Source organism: Dermacentor albipictus, chromosome 1 (genome assembly GCF_038994185.2).
Source record: "Dermacentor albipictus isolate Rhodes 1998 colony chromosome 1, USDA_Dalb.pri_finalv2, whole genome shotgun sequence".
Taxonomy (NCBI): Eukaryota; Metazoa; Arthropoda; class Arachnida; order Ixodida; family Ixodidae; genus Dermacentor; species Dermacentor albipictus.
Window position 1 is genome coordinate 502,923,442 of NC_091821.1, and position 17,854 is coordinate 502,941,295.

General features: G+C 43.0%; 2 protein-coding genes across 4 annotated transcripts in view; one reads left to right on the forward strand and one right to left on the reverse strand.

The window, feature by feature from the left end:
* LOC135909338 (ubiquitin carboxyl-terminal hydrolase 11-like) overlaps positions 1 to 6,641 on the reverse strand; it is a 227,289-nt gene extending 220,648 nt beyond the window's left edge. Inside the window, exon 1 of one of the 3 annotated variants that reach the window (XM_065441279.2) lies at positions 6,465 to 6,641. Coding sequence is in view for 2 of the 3 variants with exons in the window: in XM_065441275.2 (XP_065297347.1) it covers positions 5,901 to 6,120 (220 nt within the window). In the remaining variant the exon portion in view is untranslated. Of the gene's footprint in view, positions 1 to 5,900; positions 6,385 to 6,464 lie in introns of those variants that run through there. The other 2 variants (XM_065441275.2, XM_065441276.2) reach the window with 2 other exon arrangements.
* Positions 6,642 to 6,851: 210 nt separating this feature from the next.
* Positions 6,852 to 17,854, forward strand: part of LOC135909339 (GTPase-activating protein skywalker-like) — a 57,819-nt gene continuing 46,816 nt past the window's right edge. Inside the window, exons 1-3 of the mRNA XM_065441280.1 lie at positions 6,852 to 7,266; positions 13,556 to 13,652; positions 17,415 to 17,569. Of these exons, the coding sequence (XP_065297352.1) occupies positions 17,432 to 17,569 (138 nt within the window). The 5' untranslated portion in view covers positions 6,852 to 7,266; positions 13,556 to 13,652; positions 17,415 to 17,431. The remainder of the gene's footprint in view (positions 7,267 to 13,555; positions 13,653 to 17,414; positions 17,570 to 17,854) is intronic.

Below are 17,854 nucleotides of genomic sequence, written 5' to 3' on the forward strand. Positions count from 1 at the left end.
TCTGACAGCGGTGCCATCAGAATGGCAGGGCTGCACAAATGTGTCTTTAAGCTTCACCAGGGTGCGGGCTCGGTGACGATTCATGCTTGAACATAATTATTGAGACAACATTGGCATTTACGTGTGGTGTTAAATGGTGTTTAAATGTGAAGGCATGGGGGCACAGCAGTGGGTACAGCATAAAAAAACAAATTGAGGAGGAGGGAAGGGCTCTGGTTACACTCAGTCCCCTCTGTTCGGTGAGAACATGCAGCCAGACACCAGTGTAATTAGAACTAGTGCAACGTGCAGGAAGAAGCGTCGGATACCTGATATATATATATATATATATATATATATATATCACTGACAATACACATGCACGAGGGCAAATCAGAAAGCCTTTGCCCTCCCCCTCTTTTTTTAAGCCAAGTTATGACTGTAAAGTGAAGTCAACATATCCATTCCCAGCGGTGGACCTTTCTTGGACTGGCTCGGCCTTATCTGCCGGTAGCTATGTGGTACGGCGCTGTTGTCAGTTGTTCAAGATGGTGGTTGTGCTTCACACGTCCACGGCGTAGGAGCAACAAAGTGCGATTCATTTTCTATCGCGCAAGGGACAAACAGCCATCAAAATCCACAGGTAAATGCTGCCCATGTATGGGGAAAGGTGTCTCACTCTAAGAAGTGTGAGGTGCTGGTGGTGTGAGTTCACAAAAGGCTGTGAAGCCATGCATGACAATGAGCATTCGGGGAGGCCACGTGCATAGCTGACTGACAACAACATGGCTCCCGTGACTCTCAAATTTAGTGTTGCAATGGGAGAAATCTCTAAATCGGTGTGCGGACTATGTGGAAAACTAGTGTAAGGTACGTAGAATAGTAGATATATTTGTTGTTACCTGTACATACCTTATTTTGGCTAACAAAAAATAGGGGCTAAGAATTTATGATTCGACCTCATACTAAGCTCGGATATGGAGAAGAATTTGCAAAGTCTTGGGTAGACTTTGGGCAGTGGCAGAACTTGCTTAACAGCTTCTCTACCTTTTATGAACAAGTTGTTCACATTGGCATACATCTGCAATTTTCTGAACGCAATTTTTTTTTTTTAGTGAGGACAAATCAAGACTAGGTGCAAGATAATTTAAAATCACAGGAACAAAAAGGCAAGTCACCATTTACCCACACTGTCCACAGACAGCACAAGCATTTATTATGAAGAAGATTTCAAGATCAAATAAATTTGGGAAACAAAGAAAAATGAGGACTAAAGTGATCTAAGAAACTAACTCGGAAAGAATTTCCAGTAAGAGAAAATGTGTGGAAAAACTTACAACACTCACACGCTAATAATTTTTCATACTTAATATACAAATTATAAGGATCATATTAAACATATTTCACACATTTACAACACTGGAGCATGCAATTCAGTTTCAGAATCCATATGAGATGACATTTTGTCTGTAAGGTTAAAACGATGTCAATGGTGCCGCCACAGTTGAAGCGCAGAATTTAGGAGGGGATTTTGAGCGTCCATTTTTTTTTTTTTCTGGCAAATAAACGAAAATGGATATTTGAAAAAATAGTCTACAGGTGCAAGTGGAGTGTGGCTATTTGTTGTCCCTATAATGGCATAACTAAACAGTATGAATAAACAACCTTTTGTTTGCAGATGTTGCAATAAAGCAAAGGATTCAATAGCTATGAAACAAGTGCAGCCAAATGTGGCACATGCTTTTTCACTGAAGGTGTCATCTGAGACTAACGCACACCAAACAGCACTGAACACCTTATATATCAGGAAAACTAGCAATGTGTATGTATGACAATGCGGCCTCACTCACAGACGGACCCAATAAAACACTTTGTTTTTGAATGCAAAAGTGAACGCTCTGCAAGAAGCAAATGTAATGCTGCATGAAAAAGTATGAAAAGACGGCCGACTTAAGCAAAAACCCACAGAAAGACACATTATGCCACAACTACAGTCAAGTACTGAATGCTAATATCACTGACAAATCTCACTATCAAAGAGATTGTTACTTGCTTCCTTTTTTCTGCAAGGAAGATCAAAGGATCATTGGTAAAACAAAGGCCTGCTCCTCGGAGCAATGGTAGGCGCCAAAACTGATGCTTGTCGCTTTGCACTCTCCTTCCTAAACGTGACAACATCACGTTTATTATCTGCACCGCTAAACACAAACAGTACCAGGTTGGCGCAGCTGGCAGCCCACATGAAAATGGGCTCTGAATTTCCAGCTGGAAATGGTATTTCCAGCCAGGTTTCTAACTGGAATTAGCCCTTCCAGCTGGAAATTTTCCAGAGCCAGCTGGAAATAGCTGGGAATGGCACTTTCCAGCTGGAAGTGGAATCCACCTCAGCTGGTCTTCGAGCTGGAAGCAGCACTTCCAGCTGGAAGTTTTCCAGCTCCAGCTGGAAACAACTGGATACAGCATTTTTCAGCTGGAAACAGCGCTTCCAGCTGGAAGCAACTAGGTAGAGCATTTTCCAGCTGGAAGTAGAATCTACCGACTGGAAAGTGGCAGGCGTAGAATAGCGGGATGGTTCCCACTTGCATTAAGACATTTTTTATATCTGCAACATGCCCAAACTTAGTCCTAGGTGGTGTTTGTATCAGAACGAAAGCTTTACTCTTGCAGCGGCAAAAGTTTTGTTTTTCTTCGTTTGCGTTGTGACAGCAATTGTAATTAATTGCATGAACTACATGGAAATGCTCATCACTCAGGGTACCTTTGATCGCGATCAGGACTGATCGGGATCGATTGCAATCGAAAGTGCCCTGTGTGATCGAGTTGCCAAAAAAAAAACGTATCACCAGGAAAACCGCCACATTTATTGAACCTTACTTGTAGTAGACAAAAGCGACGCGCTCCTGATCGACACTGTAATCTACACTGTCGACGTTGTCTAGCGAGGAGCTTGCCCGATTGGTCATGATGAGCCGTTGCTCAAATGGCTAGTGTTTACAGCATAGCAATTCCTTCCCTGGCTACCAAAAAAAAGAGCCCTAACATGTGGCACCTTCAGCAGTTATCAGGCTGCAGTGACCGCTGCTCCTATCTTTTCCTTCCTGCACAATGCCGCTACAATCGCCGCCATTTTTGTTGAATGCTTACTAGCTTTAGTCTCGTATCTTGTCTTGATGTGCTCTTTTGACACTAATAATAAAATAATAGGCTGGTATTGCAATATTAGTAGTTCGCGGAGAAGCTCGGATTTTTATTCGAAGCAAACAGCAGCATTACAGATGCAGGCCGTATATATAAAATGTGACGACGCCACAGTGCCCCCAGTTTCGTACAGCACATGGCGCCAACTGTCACATAGCCGGGCAGTAAAAGACAACGTGGGACTCTCGGGTGTGCGTTAGTGATTGATGAACAAGTTTTTATGAGGAACCTGCATGATCTTGCACATGAAGTAATTCTTTTTAAACAGTTTCTTCTCTGGACGGCGTTACAAGTACAGGCAAGCGGGTGTCAACGGTTTTTATTGCTGTAATTTGTGGTGTTGTGGATTCACCAGTGCGGATCGAACAGCACCGTATTCTCCAGCCCTGATTCTACCATATCGAGGTAATTATTTCACTTGTTTATGTTTTGAATGTAATTAATCTTCATTTTTATCTTGAAAGTTGGCACGCTCGAGCATGATATCATAAGTCTGTGCTGTACGTGATGTTCGTATGCAAGGTGATCATCTTTGTTTTACGGAATTTGTAGAATTCACCTGTGGCAGATAGCATAATTAATGTCGCTGACCTGAATTATTCGAATAGGTACACGATTATTAGCACGCAAAATTGCAACAAATCTTCAACTAATTATCAAAAATTAACAAATTAACTTCTTAACTAATTACCTTGCTGTATACATTGCAATTAACGAGTTGTAGCCTGTGAGTTTGCAAAATGCATCCACTTTAAATGAATTTCCAGAACTGCGCCAGTTTCGAGATATTATTTTCCAAAGTGTGAGACGAAATAAATAGGCGTTCTAATTACTTTTGTGCTCCAATGCATAAAAGAGTGTTTTGATAAAAAAGTAAGTAAATCAACAGTGCACATTTACAGCGAATTTGATGACGCATATTTCCAACTGGTGTCATTCTGGAAGTCCAAGTGAATACGCCTGGCAATCTCATCGGCTACAATTCGTAGATTGCTATATGTGCCGTAATGTAATAAATTAGGAAGTTGTTTCATTTTTTACAATTAGTTGAATGTGTGTTTCGATTTTTTGTGCAAGTAATCTCCACCTCTCTGAAGGGTCCAGCTCAAGGACTAGAATTATGGTATCTTCAACAGGCGATTTTTAAAAATTGTATAAAAACTAAAAGTTATCATCCTGTCTATGCGAAGTGCTTGCCAGTTTGCGTAAGCCCCTTTTGTCTCCAATAGCCCACTTGGAAATAGTGCCATGCAATGTTTGTGCCCAATGTTGCGCATACACCTATGAAATACTAGTGTGTATGTGTCAATCTGCGCAACACAATATAAGCACAATTATGGCGTGCTTTCTCTGCAAGTGCGTGTTTGCAAACAGGCATTTAAATTGGTGCAAAACGACGATAACATAAAAAGACTGGCCCTCAAGCTCCTGCGTTATTCAGAAGATAAATGCTTTTTGGGAGGCTGTTGAGTTACATCACACGCCTAGTTCAAGATACAAGTGAGCTCATTTGAACTCCATTTAGACTAAAGCTACAGTCAACGGTGCTAAGCAATTTAACAGTCACTGCATCGCTTCTGCAGCTCAGGTTGAGAGCCTTGCGAGAGCTCAGGTTGAGGCCTTGCGCCACATTAACTGTAGAAGGGGCTGTGATGAAGGTACACTATGGTACTGTCCAAAAGCTGTTGATACAATCCATCTGATTTTGGTAAAGGTCACTGTTTACTAGAACTGAGTGGATTAAAGTCATGATTATTTTAAGTTTCACTCACTGTGTTTGAATATGTCTTTCAGATGTGCATGTGCAAGGAGATGCACAAGTGTATTCCACATCTTGAGGGAGATGCAAGATATGCTTCCGCGATCCTTGCTGCAGGTGTTCAAATAAATGATTTAAAGTTTCAGCACTGTGCTGCGTTGGCTGTGTGTATTTTCACTGGACCGGCTGGTCCTGCGGTCAATCACATTAGCAACTAACTGTGACTTGCGACAGCGAGCTAAGATCCATGCGAGCTCTGGCCAGTTTGTATCCTGCTTGATGCGAACTTACACCCTGGGATTTCACTTGGGCATGACTCAACACCAAAGCGGCTGGTCAATGGTTTAAAGCTGGAAATGTAGTAGGAACATTTTCTGGCTCCAGCTGGAACCACTGAGCCTTCCAGCTGGTAGATTCTTCCATTTCCAGCTGGAATGTCTACTGGTCGCAGCTGGGAGTACAGCAGATTCTAGCTGGAAATTATGTGGTTTCCAGATGGAATCTGCACGCTTTCCAGCTGGAAATTATGTGGTTTCCAGCTGGAAATCATATGGTTTCCAGCTGGAATCTGCATGCTTTCCAGCTGGGAATAAAATTCTTTCCAGCTGGAAATTGCGTCGCTTCCAGCTGGAATTTTCCCAGCTGGGAAACATTTCCGGTTACATAATCCAGCTGGGAATGGAAATTATTTTCACCAGGGAGTCATGATAAATTAGAAATAGAGGCTTATTGGAATACTCGATAATAGTCCAAAGAGCACAAGATACCCTACACAAGGTAAGACGCGCCTGCGTCGTGTCTTCTTACGTTGTTTTATCGTGCATGGCTCCATGAACAGCTGACAGGTTATTACACGACAAAGCGATGACTGGGGTTACCTCAACTGAAGCGAAACAGAAACCGCGGTACGAAAAGCCGCCGGACATCGCGAGGCCCTTTACGCACAAAACACGCGCAGCCTTACGTTCCGAGAACATCCTCGCGGTGGTGCCGACAAGCGCGCTCGTGAAACCGCGCGTCCTCGGCTTCGTGCGAAACAGCGGGCGCATCAGCTGGCGAGGCAGACCGCGGGACGCATCCGCCGCTTTTTCCCCGACAACGACGTGCGCAGTGCACAGCCAAGCACGCGACCACGGCGCGGGGGTGCACGGTCGAGCGACGGTGCTCCCATCGGCTGGTCGCATCGAGGCCAACAACAGAGAGGGAGGAACGGCGAGGAACAAAGGAGCCGCACTGCACTCGGAGGGCCGCCGCCTCGGTTCGCTCGGCTCCAGAAAGCGAACTCGCTTCGTCGAGACGGTGCAAGAACGCTGCACAAGCAGCACCCGAACGTAAAACAGCGGCTCTGACAGCAGCGCCGTGCTCCCTGATGGCACTGTTTCGCTGCAAAGCGGCCCAGGAAAGGCGCACGGAGCAATGAACTGCTGGCTCGTTGACTGGATGCCCTCGGTCGACGCCGGGGAGAGCCGGGGTTCTAAGCCTACCAAAGGCCTCCAGTGCGCAACCAACGTGTACGCTGTTGGCTTACCATTAACAGGAACAAACTAGGACGGCTGTAGTTCCTCCTGGAACCGGCATAGGATCACAGTTGTCGACGAAAATCTCCAAGCACACATTCACAACACGCACAGTACACGACCGGCCCAAAACACAAGCACACGACTACGAAACTGCCAATCATCCATTCGTCGTTTCGCTACCCTGAGCATTGCCCTGAGCAAAAATTGCCCTGAGATCTGTGCTGAAAGCAACAGTGGCTGTCAAGTATTTTAGCGCCCAATATTTTTGTTTAATACAGCACCACCATCATATAAAACTTATTTTCAAGGAATTCTCTGCAGAACAGAACAAAATATTTCGAATTTCATTTAACGTAGAAACCGAAACTAGAAAGAATGACTGGTGGCCGGTGGTCGTCCGCATCGACCGCAGCCCCACGGTCCCATGTAGTCCGTAGGACTTCAGAAAGAGGTCAGAGAGGTGTGCAAGTCGGTGCTTTATTCTATGGGTGTGCCGCAGTCGTCGCACCACCCTTCTTGCGCCAGGATTTGCTCGTAAACCTACAGGGCCGTAGTCGTTAAGCGCCAGTTGGCCGAGTCAGTACAAGGGAGCTGCGTACTCTCATCGCTCGAACGCTCCCTTTAAACTCCCAAGAGGGAAACTAGCAGCGCCGAGGTAGGCGCTATCAACGCTTCTCGCGCGTAGGCCCATAGCGCGCACAGCGATCTCCGTCATTCAGCTGCACGCTCTGATGTGCCCGCCAAAACCGACGCTGGACAAGAACCTCTCGGCAGAACAAATAATGCGTCGCTCGCCTTCTCTTCTACTCGGTATGTGACGTCTCGATCTCCATCGCCCCACCCCCCTAGCGCATATCTAGCTGCAACCCTTCGCTAAACCTTTGCTTACGCTTCGTTTTCTTCTTTTACTTCAAGACTTTGTAGTTTTTTCAAAAGAGCGGATGCTATTTCCCATTGCGTCATAGCGCTTGATCTGGCAAAATAGGAATCGTCAGATAGGTGATTTATCTTCGTCGATAAAATGGTGGGCGCATGAAAGTGAAACTAAAATTATGCGTGAATTCCGAATTAAGTGCACGGTGCTGGCCCACCGACCACTGGCTTGTATTTTTACTCGGCGGATGAAAGTTCTCTAGCGTGCTTGGCAGGCGTATTGGTTCAGAGAAGAGTGCCTCTCCAAAAAGTTTGCACCAACGATGATTGTCATGAATCATCTTGAGTACACTTCCTTTATTTCCACCTCAAGAACTTAAGATGTGTCACGCGCATGGCGTTCGTGAGCGCAGCGTTAACTTTTAAAAAAAATAGTTAGCGCACGCAATTTTTTTTTTCTCGCGCTGTAGTATTACTAAGGGGAAATAATTTCTTTTGTTGTCCAATTCGGGGCGAAAATGGTGGGTCGTTTTCACTAGGTTTTTTCGCAAAAAAATCGGATTTCATATGCGCTTACTTAGACAACGCTATAAAATTCCAGGTATTCCCCCCTATATCTCGTTATATCACGTTTTAGTTTCGTCCATATAGCTCCTAAAACAGCATTGATCGCATAAGAAAAAAGCAATATATTCGCAGAAAGTATCTGCAGTCGACATTTACAATAGGAGAAAATTATTGTAGTGTACTCTTTTAGATTTACAGAACAAAGCATTGAGAACACGCTTTCAACGTTCGCATGCAAGAAAAGGCAGTAGATGTAGAACAGCACATAAAAAGACTGGCTAGTCTCTCGCGTGCATCCTCCAGAAAACTATTGGGGCTGAATGATTTTTTTCAATAGCACATGCCTTAATATATTCTGAGAACTCTCTTGCTAGCAAGTTAATGCCAGTACGTACCAGGGGTAAAATGGCAGAAAACAACTGCCCATACATGTCAAACGCTGCTGGTAGTTTTGCCTTCATGTTTGGGTTCAGAATCCGAGTGTGGTATCAGAATGACTGGCTGCATGGTATGTTAAGCGGCAAAAATGTTTTGTTTCCTGTACACGGCTACAACCTCCCATCTTGGTAGTTACCATCTGGAGTGGAAGGGAATTAAGGAGACAGCATCCTAAAGAGGGGGTGTGGCTAAAAACACTCACGCGGCTGCACTTGGAGATAGTCCATGAGGGAGTCCAAGGTACATTTTCCATGCTCTGGTTCTCCACTTCGCCTTATCTACTGCTGCAAATTTTCCAGCCATAGCAACATGGGAAGGTGGATGCTTTCCCATCAATGCCTCGTGAGCCCTGGTCAATCCCGCACAAGGTGGAAAGTGTATAAATTGTTGTGAGCAGTGTATGTTTGGCACAGCTCCACTTTTCTCCAGCAGCAGCGTACTTCTCTTGAAAGCTGTTAATGACTTCACAGCACTTCTCCCTGTTTACAGCACCGAGCATGGACAACCATTGTCAACACAATTATGGTTGTTGCAGGTGTGTCATTCTGTGGACTTGGCAGTGCCTGCAGGAGCACATCACATTAAAAAGTGCTCGGGTTCTAGTTTCTTAATTAACATATTGCAGTTCACTCGAATTTTTCTTTAAGAACTTCAGCTTGGTGAGGAGATTGTGTGATCAGTTTGTTGTCTCGCATATATGCCTTCAGCATGTCTTGCTTTCTTCTGCAATGTAGTTTAGGCAGTACCACATTATCACAACTAAAATTTTTAGTTTTCTAAATAGGTTTCAATCGGTCAATTTGTTTAGTGATGCGTCTTTATTCTAATTTTGTCAGAATAATCAAAACAGGCAGAACCATATCTGACTTATTTGGTCATTTCTGAAGTGTGAGGACCTTCAGAAGTGCTTCAGCAGTTCATGCTGTTTTCATGTCAGTGTACCTGTGTGCACCACCGAAGTGGTGGAACTTGCCCCATAAACTCATGTAAAAAGGTGCATTGTCAAGTTGAAAAATGACACCAGGGTACTGATGTGTGTTTCTTTTCATGTCATACTGTAGTTTCTCACATTACAATGCAGCATTCACTATCTAATTCCTCTTGACCATTTCCCAGCAAACGATTCTGTCGGTGCTTTTCTTGCTGCCGACCTAATCAAAATTGTTAAGCAGTACAAACGTATACAGCCGTTCATTGCAGTGAGAGCCAATTTCATCTACTAAAAATGAGGAAGATTATATTTAGGAATCAAGCTGGGCTTAACATTATATAAACAGACCAACACCATGATTAAAACAAGTGCCTTCATTGGGCTTGGCACTGGTCTCAACGAGATACTTCAATTAGTTTGCATGCTGCATGTTCATTGTATGCCGCATGCATATGTGGCGTGCAATGTGCATGTACTTCTGATTATTCCCATCTGTAGCAGCAGGCCAATTGCGCTACCAGGCTAACCTGTCCAGGGTTCATTAAAGAGCCCATATCTCTCAACACCAAAAGAACTCAAAATTGAACTACCTAGTTGGTTTGTGAATAGCGCAGCAACAGGATACGAAATAAAGGTGAAATGCATGCACCAATTTTTTTTTTTCTTCCTTGTTATGCTGTTTCCTGATAACTCACTGCTATTTATTTGCACCATTCAGAATGAAACCATCAGTTGGCAACCAGCACATTTGTACAGTCTCGTCCTGTTCGCTGTGCTCTTCACCATGGTGCTCCAACACTTCGAGTATTAGACAATCTATGGATAGTGACAAATGTGTGGCAGCCCCTTGAAGCTTTGTTGCCTGGTTAATACTTACATGTTGAAGCATTATGAGCAAGTGCTTGTCTGGGGGAAGTGCAAATTTTAGGACTTTCACTAGTTGCTGTGAGATTCTATAATGGAAACTAATTGTAGACACAGGCTGTGGTCTAAGAGAAGACCAATGCAGTAGAATATCTTCTTTATACGTTGCCAGTGGTTGTGATATTCTGGCTTGCATTGAAGTTGCACATTGTATGGGTCCTGCCAGGGACCATTTTATGGTCGTTATCTACTGCCGACTCTTAAGCTTTTTCGCATGTGCGAGAAAGTGTATCAATAGGGTTCTGTTTTGCTGAACCGACTGAAACATTTCTGTTATTCCTGTCAACTTGTGATAGATACTGAACATTGTTTTAAAAAAGGCAACGTTAAAGCCTCTGCCACTTATTCCCTACCTTTATTTCTTTGCAAGCATTAAATTTCCCGTCTTTAATGTTGCGCACATTGCCCTAAGTTAGGGTGTTGTATGATGAGTTGTTAGGTGGGGCTGTGAAAGGCCAATGTTTACCATGTGCATTTTCACAGTTGTGGCTTGTCAGTGTATAAAAGCAAGGAAAATGCTAAAATCTGGCACGATAAGGTAGAAAGTCGATCTAGTTGGAGTGGATGCATACTTTAAATCAGTGCAGAAGATGATCGCAACGGTGGCCTGTGTTGTTCTCTCCAGGTTGCCGTCGTTTCTCGCGCAAGTGTGCAACCTTGCACATGGAGCACGATCGGAGATCGTTGTTCAAAACGCTCGTTCAGTTTGCGTTCAGTTTCGCCTCCAGCGATTGGCCCAGGCCGCGCAAGGTCGTCAGCCACGCCCGGCAGCCGACGACTTGGCGTGGCCTAGGCCATTCACATGAGGCGAAACTGTTAAGCGCAAACTGAACGAGCGTTTCGTACAACGATCTGCGGTCACACCCATGGCCTGAGCTGTGCACAGTGCACGTGGCTGCTGAAATGGGAGTGACTCATTGTTTATGACTTAACCAGCCATTCCATTCAGATTTCAAAATCTCTGTCCAAAATATATTATCTAGCATGAAGCCAGCACTCTGTGCAGCTCAGTCATGGAAATGGTGGTCACTCACTATTACTACATGTGTTGAACATGAGTTGGTACATGTTGGAAGCATTGCCATTTTGACATCACTGTATAAAAGTTGTGCTTGTGCTTCTCTTGCACGCATAGTGATCAGGGGCTAACGTAAGTCTTTTTTCTGTGCTTTTTGTACCCAATGGTCCTTCATGCAACAAGCTAAGGTTCAATGACTGTAATGTACACATATTGTGCAGCTTAAGGTAATAGCTGTGCAATGTGCAGATACTGTTTTGACACTTCGTAATGAACTTTTCATAACATGTACTGTTATGTCTATTTTACATTACGCAGTATGTTTTTCAGCATGGCCATACCTTTGCAGTTAGCATAATATTTCAAGGTGGAATCAAGTAAATCAAGATACATTGTGTTCATGCTACCCGCCGTGGTTGCTCAGTGGCTATGGGGTTGGGCTGCCGAGCACGAGGTCGCGGGATCGAATCCAGGCCACGGCAGCTGCATTTCGAGGGGGGCAAAACGGGAAAACACCCACGTACTTAGATTTAGGTGCACGTTAAAGAACCCCAGGTGGTTGAAATTTCCGGAGTCCTCCACTACGGCGTGCCTCATAATCAGAAAGTGGTTTTGGCACGTAAAACCCCATAATTTAATTTATGTAATTTTAATTGTGTGCATGCTGTTTACATACTTGTGCGAGTGCGAGCATGCAAAATCAGACACTCAGACTCGTAGGAGAACTTAATTCGGAAAATTCGTGATTCTAATCTGTCGGGGCTTTCAGCATCTTCTACCAAGGACACATGTCCTTGAAGTTGCAGCTGCAGTGGACTGGGAGAGTGTTGAAGACCTCAGTCTTTGTGCTATCCTTCCTTTATACAAGGAAAGAAACCGCTTGGGTGGCTTTACGCATGCATGAAGAAATGGTGAATATTCTACTGTAAATAATGTTTACTCATAGGTGTGGTGGCATTTTTGTGGCTTGAGAACTACCATGCATGCTCTGCTCTAATGATGAATGAATACAGTGCTGGCTTGTTGAATAGAAGCATCTTTTAGTCAAATATTTGAAGGCATGCTATGATTAGTTTTGGAAAAAGAAAACCTTGGCCTGTGGTAATAATACTCTGTTACTACATTGATTTGTCATTAAAGCATGTGTACACAGGACCTTTAAGATCCCAGACATGTCAGTATTGCACACACTTGTTTCCTTAATTGCCCATCAATTGAAAGGCGTTATCATCCTTCCATCTGGCAACTGCAGCTTGTAAACCACAGAGGCTGTCCAATTTATTTTTGTTTCATTTTGTTTCTCTCTTAGAGCAGACTGTGTTTTGGGTTGGTTTTCACATTCGTGAATTCTGCTTTAAGCGCTCATTTACAAAGGTTGATGTGGCAGAAAACTGTCAATTACGAGCTTGCTTGTGCTTATATGGTAACAACTGTGAAACACGAATCACATCAATTGAAGAATGCACAATTGTCAAGGATGTCAAAAAAGAAAAGGCATGAATGATGCATGCGCAGTGCGCCTCTCCTCAAGAAGTCGTCTGTTAGTGCAAAACATGCCAATAACATCACATAGCAAATTATAGAGGTACACCACGTCAACACGGGAAAAGAAAAATGCTTGTGGCATCCTTCTCTCTCACTGCATAAAATAAAATAGATATACTGCTTTTTTAACTGATAGATAGCATACATAGTGAAATTTTCCGGTTGTTTTTCAGTTCAAGGTTTGTTGTCAAATAAAACTTCAGTTGCAAGTCAGCACTTTCCCTCGTTTTCATTTCCTGTCATTGTTACAAGCACTTTAATGCAATTAGCATTCTTAAGGTACTTCACGGACTTTCCAGTATTATCTGTGCCGTTATCTGACAGTTTTTCTCTCGCACCAACTGGGGTCACTTGTCTTGTGGGTTGGACAGCTGCGCCAAGAAACCGGATTCGAAACCAGCCATTAGGCCAACTCTGGTCATGGGGTGTGGCCCGAATCGAACCAGCATCACATATTTATACAGTCCGAGTATGTATGTCTTCAGCTGTGCCATGCACAGCCTTCACAATGGCACCACTAGGTGGTGCAGCATGTCCAGAGGGGAACATCAGACAGAAACGTGGCTGCAGTGAATGCTTCACGCGTGACGCATCTCAGTGGTGGCAGTACGGTGTGTCATCCGAGATGCTTCTTGCTGGAATTTTTCTTTATATTTGTGAGCTTGCCCGTTTATCTGTCCCAAAAGAAAAGTCAACTAGCCTGTACTTGAAGAATTGTCTTGTGCGTGACAATGGCCATGACAATGTGACAAAGACATGGGTCTAGTGCCCCAACTCACTGTGTGCATCTTCTCTGTGCAAAGGTGGCTCCTCACCACCGGCGCACAGGTTAGCCTGCAACATCGCACTTTCTGCAGCGCCTGCAACTAGCCCCTAGTGGTACACAGAAGTTGGAAGCAGGTGAGGTTGCATGAGTTATTTAATTGTTCTTGTTCCAGATGCTGTGACTTATGCCTGTTTCTCACGCTGCAATTTAGCACTGTGTTTTTTCGCAGCTGCGATTTCTGCAAATGCGAACTTCGCATTGTTGTTTTACATGCGCTGACTTGTAGCGGCAACAATTTTTGCAGTTGAGAGCACTTGGTGGAAGACAGAGTTATTCGTGGCCTAGGCCTGGACAATCTGCTTTCATAAAAACAAAGTAGAGCAAACTGGACACTGTTTTTGTGGATACAATGTTTTGTGTTTGAATTTGGTACTCTGTGAAAGCAAAAAATAAGCAGGCAAGCCACAGTGGCTTCTATGACAATCTGTGTTATTGGTTCTCCATCCACGGCGCATGTGTGAATTCGCAGAGAAGTCAAGGATCTAAACATTGAAAAATTGTCCGCATGAAGGAGACGACGGCACATTTGTTACACCGTGTGAAATGTGCTTTAGAGCCAAGTATGAAATTCGCCATTATTCTGGAATTCATCGTTATTCTGCCTGAGGAATGTGTTCCCAGCAGACTTGTGTAACCTGGAAGTATCGGAACCCAAATTCCTGTGAAGCAGAGTTTAAGAAAAAGGCCGTGACACCTGGCACTCTCCTTGTTGATGAAGCCAAGGGGTGTTTTTTACCGGCAAGGAGGTGCTTCTTGTTCTGTTCGTCAGGCTTTAGAAATGACTGCAGCATAATTTAGGTGGCCTTGTTTTCTGACAGAAGTAACTGTTCACAGTTTATTGAAATCAGCAATTTAGACTTTACTTTCTGCTAGCCTTGTGGTAAAATGCGAAACAGTTCTTGTTTCAACATTTCCACCGCTATAGCACTATAAATATTGAATTTTTTTTTTATTGCCAGTAAATAGTAAACAGAAAATAGCACTACAGTTCTGTTTCAAGTGGTAGGTGCTTTAGATAGTCTGTAACACAACATGTTTCTTGCATTTGCTTGTGAAAGACGAAACTTTAGTTACTGTATATGTTCCCGTTGGGAGAAGTGTTGTGCATTTTATATATATATATATATATATATAGAGAGAGAGAGAGAGAACTGCTTGCACCTTCATGTGCCGAGTGCTGATGTATTGTTAAAGCAGCACCCATGCAAACAGAAAAGCCACTACTAAAGAACTGTTAATGTTATTGTTAATTGTTAATGTTAAGCTCTGTGGCGAGGACAGGGAACATTCCACCTCTACCACAATGTTACGCGAAGGACGAGTCAGTAAGATGAGCAACTATTTACAGGTTATATTTACCACAGAGGTTGCAGCACTGACCGGTTAGATTCACAGTGTGAGCCCAGTTGGTTCTTCCTCCTCTTTTCTCAAGTGATGGCATCACGTGCCTTGTTCAAACAAGCAAATATCACACGCGTGTAGCAATATCAACATGGATGCAAGGCTCAAGCGTGGAACATTAGGCCTCTAGAGACGTGCAATGCATTTGGCTGCAAAAGCCAGTGGATGCACCGTTACTCCATTCAACCAGCTGCGATAAAAGCTTAATAAAGTATGTATGCTGTGCAAATGGCTTTTTCATAACTTGGACAATGATTGTAGACGGGGTCTGTCGTAATTTTTTTGTCCTGTTGCTTGTTTCACAGTCCTCAGCTTCTTAATCGTCTTCGTTATCTTCCATAGTTCAGCACTTAGTATTGGCAGCATGCAGTTACTTTATACTTTTCTTCAGATTTATTTAGTACATAACCATGCATGCATGAGTGTTGCAGTTGTTATGTATAGAACAAGCTGTCCTTGCTGGTTTTGTACTAAGACTGTCTCCTGCAAGCATTAAGCGTGGCTTTCCCTCACAACCCTGTATACATTGGCAGGCGCAATGGAAACATTTGCTCAGCTCTGCTATCTTTCAAAATATGTGCAACAATTAATATGGAGTGCATGCATGGGTGCCAATCGGGACCTTCGGTCGGGATCAAATTAACCGGTGTAGAACTAACAGATATCTACTGTATATGAATGAATGAATGAATGAATGATTTCCATAAATATACAAGTTTGTGGAGGATATAAGGAAAAAAGTTACGAAAGAGCAACTTGACTAGTCCTTAAACCTTCTCCTGACAGCAGCAGCAGAAACTAACACATGGCAAACAGAGAGGGTATGAGAGAAAGAACAAAACAAGAAAATAAAAGTTTTCATACAAGTGTTCATACAGCAGATAGCAATAGAAAAAATACATAACTCAATGAAAAGAAGCCTACTTATACAGAGATTAAAGGCTAATAGGCACCAAAGTAACTTATTAACTTGTTTTACTGCAAGAAAAAACATCAATACATGTACCATCCTTCATTAACTTATTTAATAATTGCGGTAAAGTGTATAAAAGCATTTGTTTCGCATAGTTGGTACATGGGTATGGCACAAACCAATATTCCAAAAATCTTGCAGCATAATAGCTTCTATTTCGTGTCAAGTTGGCTATAGACCTGGCGTGGTTAATGTTTCTCTGGCACTCCTTACCGTATGTTAACGCTAAGCGAAAATTGAAGAGATCAGGAGCTTTAAGTATCTTTAGGTCTTCAAATAATGAATTAGTTGGAAAGTCAAATGGCACTTTGCACACAACACGAATAGCTCTCTTTTGCAGACGAAAAATACGATTAATATTAGTGGCAGATGTTGTGCCCCAAACCAGGCAGCCGTAATTTAGGTGGCAAAGAAATAAAGAGTTATAGAGCAGAAGTTTTACTTTCTGTGGAATCTGTTTAATAGTGAAAAGAAGACCTGAAACTTGAGAAAGCTTGTTTGTTAAAAAATTAGTATGACAGTTCCAAGACATGTCATGATCAAAGAAAACACCCAAGGTTTTAATGGAATTCACGAGCATGATTTTTGAAGAGCCAAGTTTAATGTCATCCTTCAGGAGAGAATTCTTATTCTTGGCATGAAACAAAATTGCTTTAGTTTTTCCTGTGTTGACTTTCAACCCATTTTCGACAGACCAAGCATATAATCTTTTAAGCACGCAATTTGCAACTGTAAGCAGTGTTACAGCATTACTTGAGAAAAACAACGCGGTTGCATCATCAGCATAAAAAATAAACTTGGTGTGGAAATCTACATTAACAATATCATTAATAAAAATATTAAAGAGAAGGGGGCCTGAAATGCTACCCTGCAGAACACCAATATAGACGGGTTTAACTTGGGATGAAATGTTATTAATTTGCACAAATTGGCATCTATGACACAGATATGACTTAATCAAGTCTAAAGTGATGCCACGAATACCATAGCGATTCATCTTATGTAACAGAAGCTCGTGGTTAATACAATCAAAGGCCTTGCTAAAGTCTATAAAAATGCCTAGAGTAAGAAGGCCTTTATAAGATTATCTAAAATGAATTGCATTGAAATGAATTATCTAATATGCAGTTACACAATTTCATGCACACAGGCAACAGAGCATGGATACAACCATTTCAGTGTTACACTAGCTTGTCTACATTTACTTATAGTGCTAGCATCCTTTACCACATCATTATACACTTTGTACTTGCATAATGGTGTATTGATTCTGCATGTACTGGTATATTGTAGCTTTTTAAGGCATGTGACCTGACCATGATTTGTTCATGTTCATTCTTTTTTTGTTCCTTTAGGGCATCTGCTCTCGCTTTTAATACTGAACCAGTCTCCTTGAGGGTCAGTGACTGGGGATGAAAGTGTCTGTATTAGTACAAATTAGTCTAATGTACTTTCATTTCAGGGACACTGAACTGTGCAATGGCATTGCCTATTGTCTTCAAGCAAGAGTATGTGGATGTCGCCAAGCTGCCCTATCCGATCCCTACATCTCCAACACCAGTCAACAAGGCTCACAGCGATGTCATCCAGTGCATCAGGCAGGAGAGGATAAGAGATGTAAGGCACTTCAAAAAAAATGTTTGATGAACTTGTAGAGGCACTGATGCATAGTGGAAAACACGTGGCCTTGAACACGCAAGAAACAATGGCCTCAAGCCCAACTAGTGCTAGAAATCCTCAATGAGCGAAAAAGCCAGCATCCGGCATCTGTAGCAGCAAAACGGCACCTAAATTTCCATTGCCTGTGACACCACGTCACAAGCACGCCTGAACAGAGCTCCCATTGGCCACAATGCCAGGGCACAAGCGCACCTTGATGGAGCAGAGTGGGTGAAAGGGAAC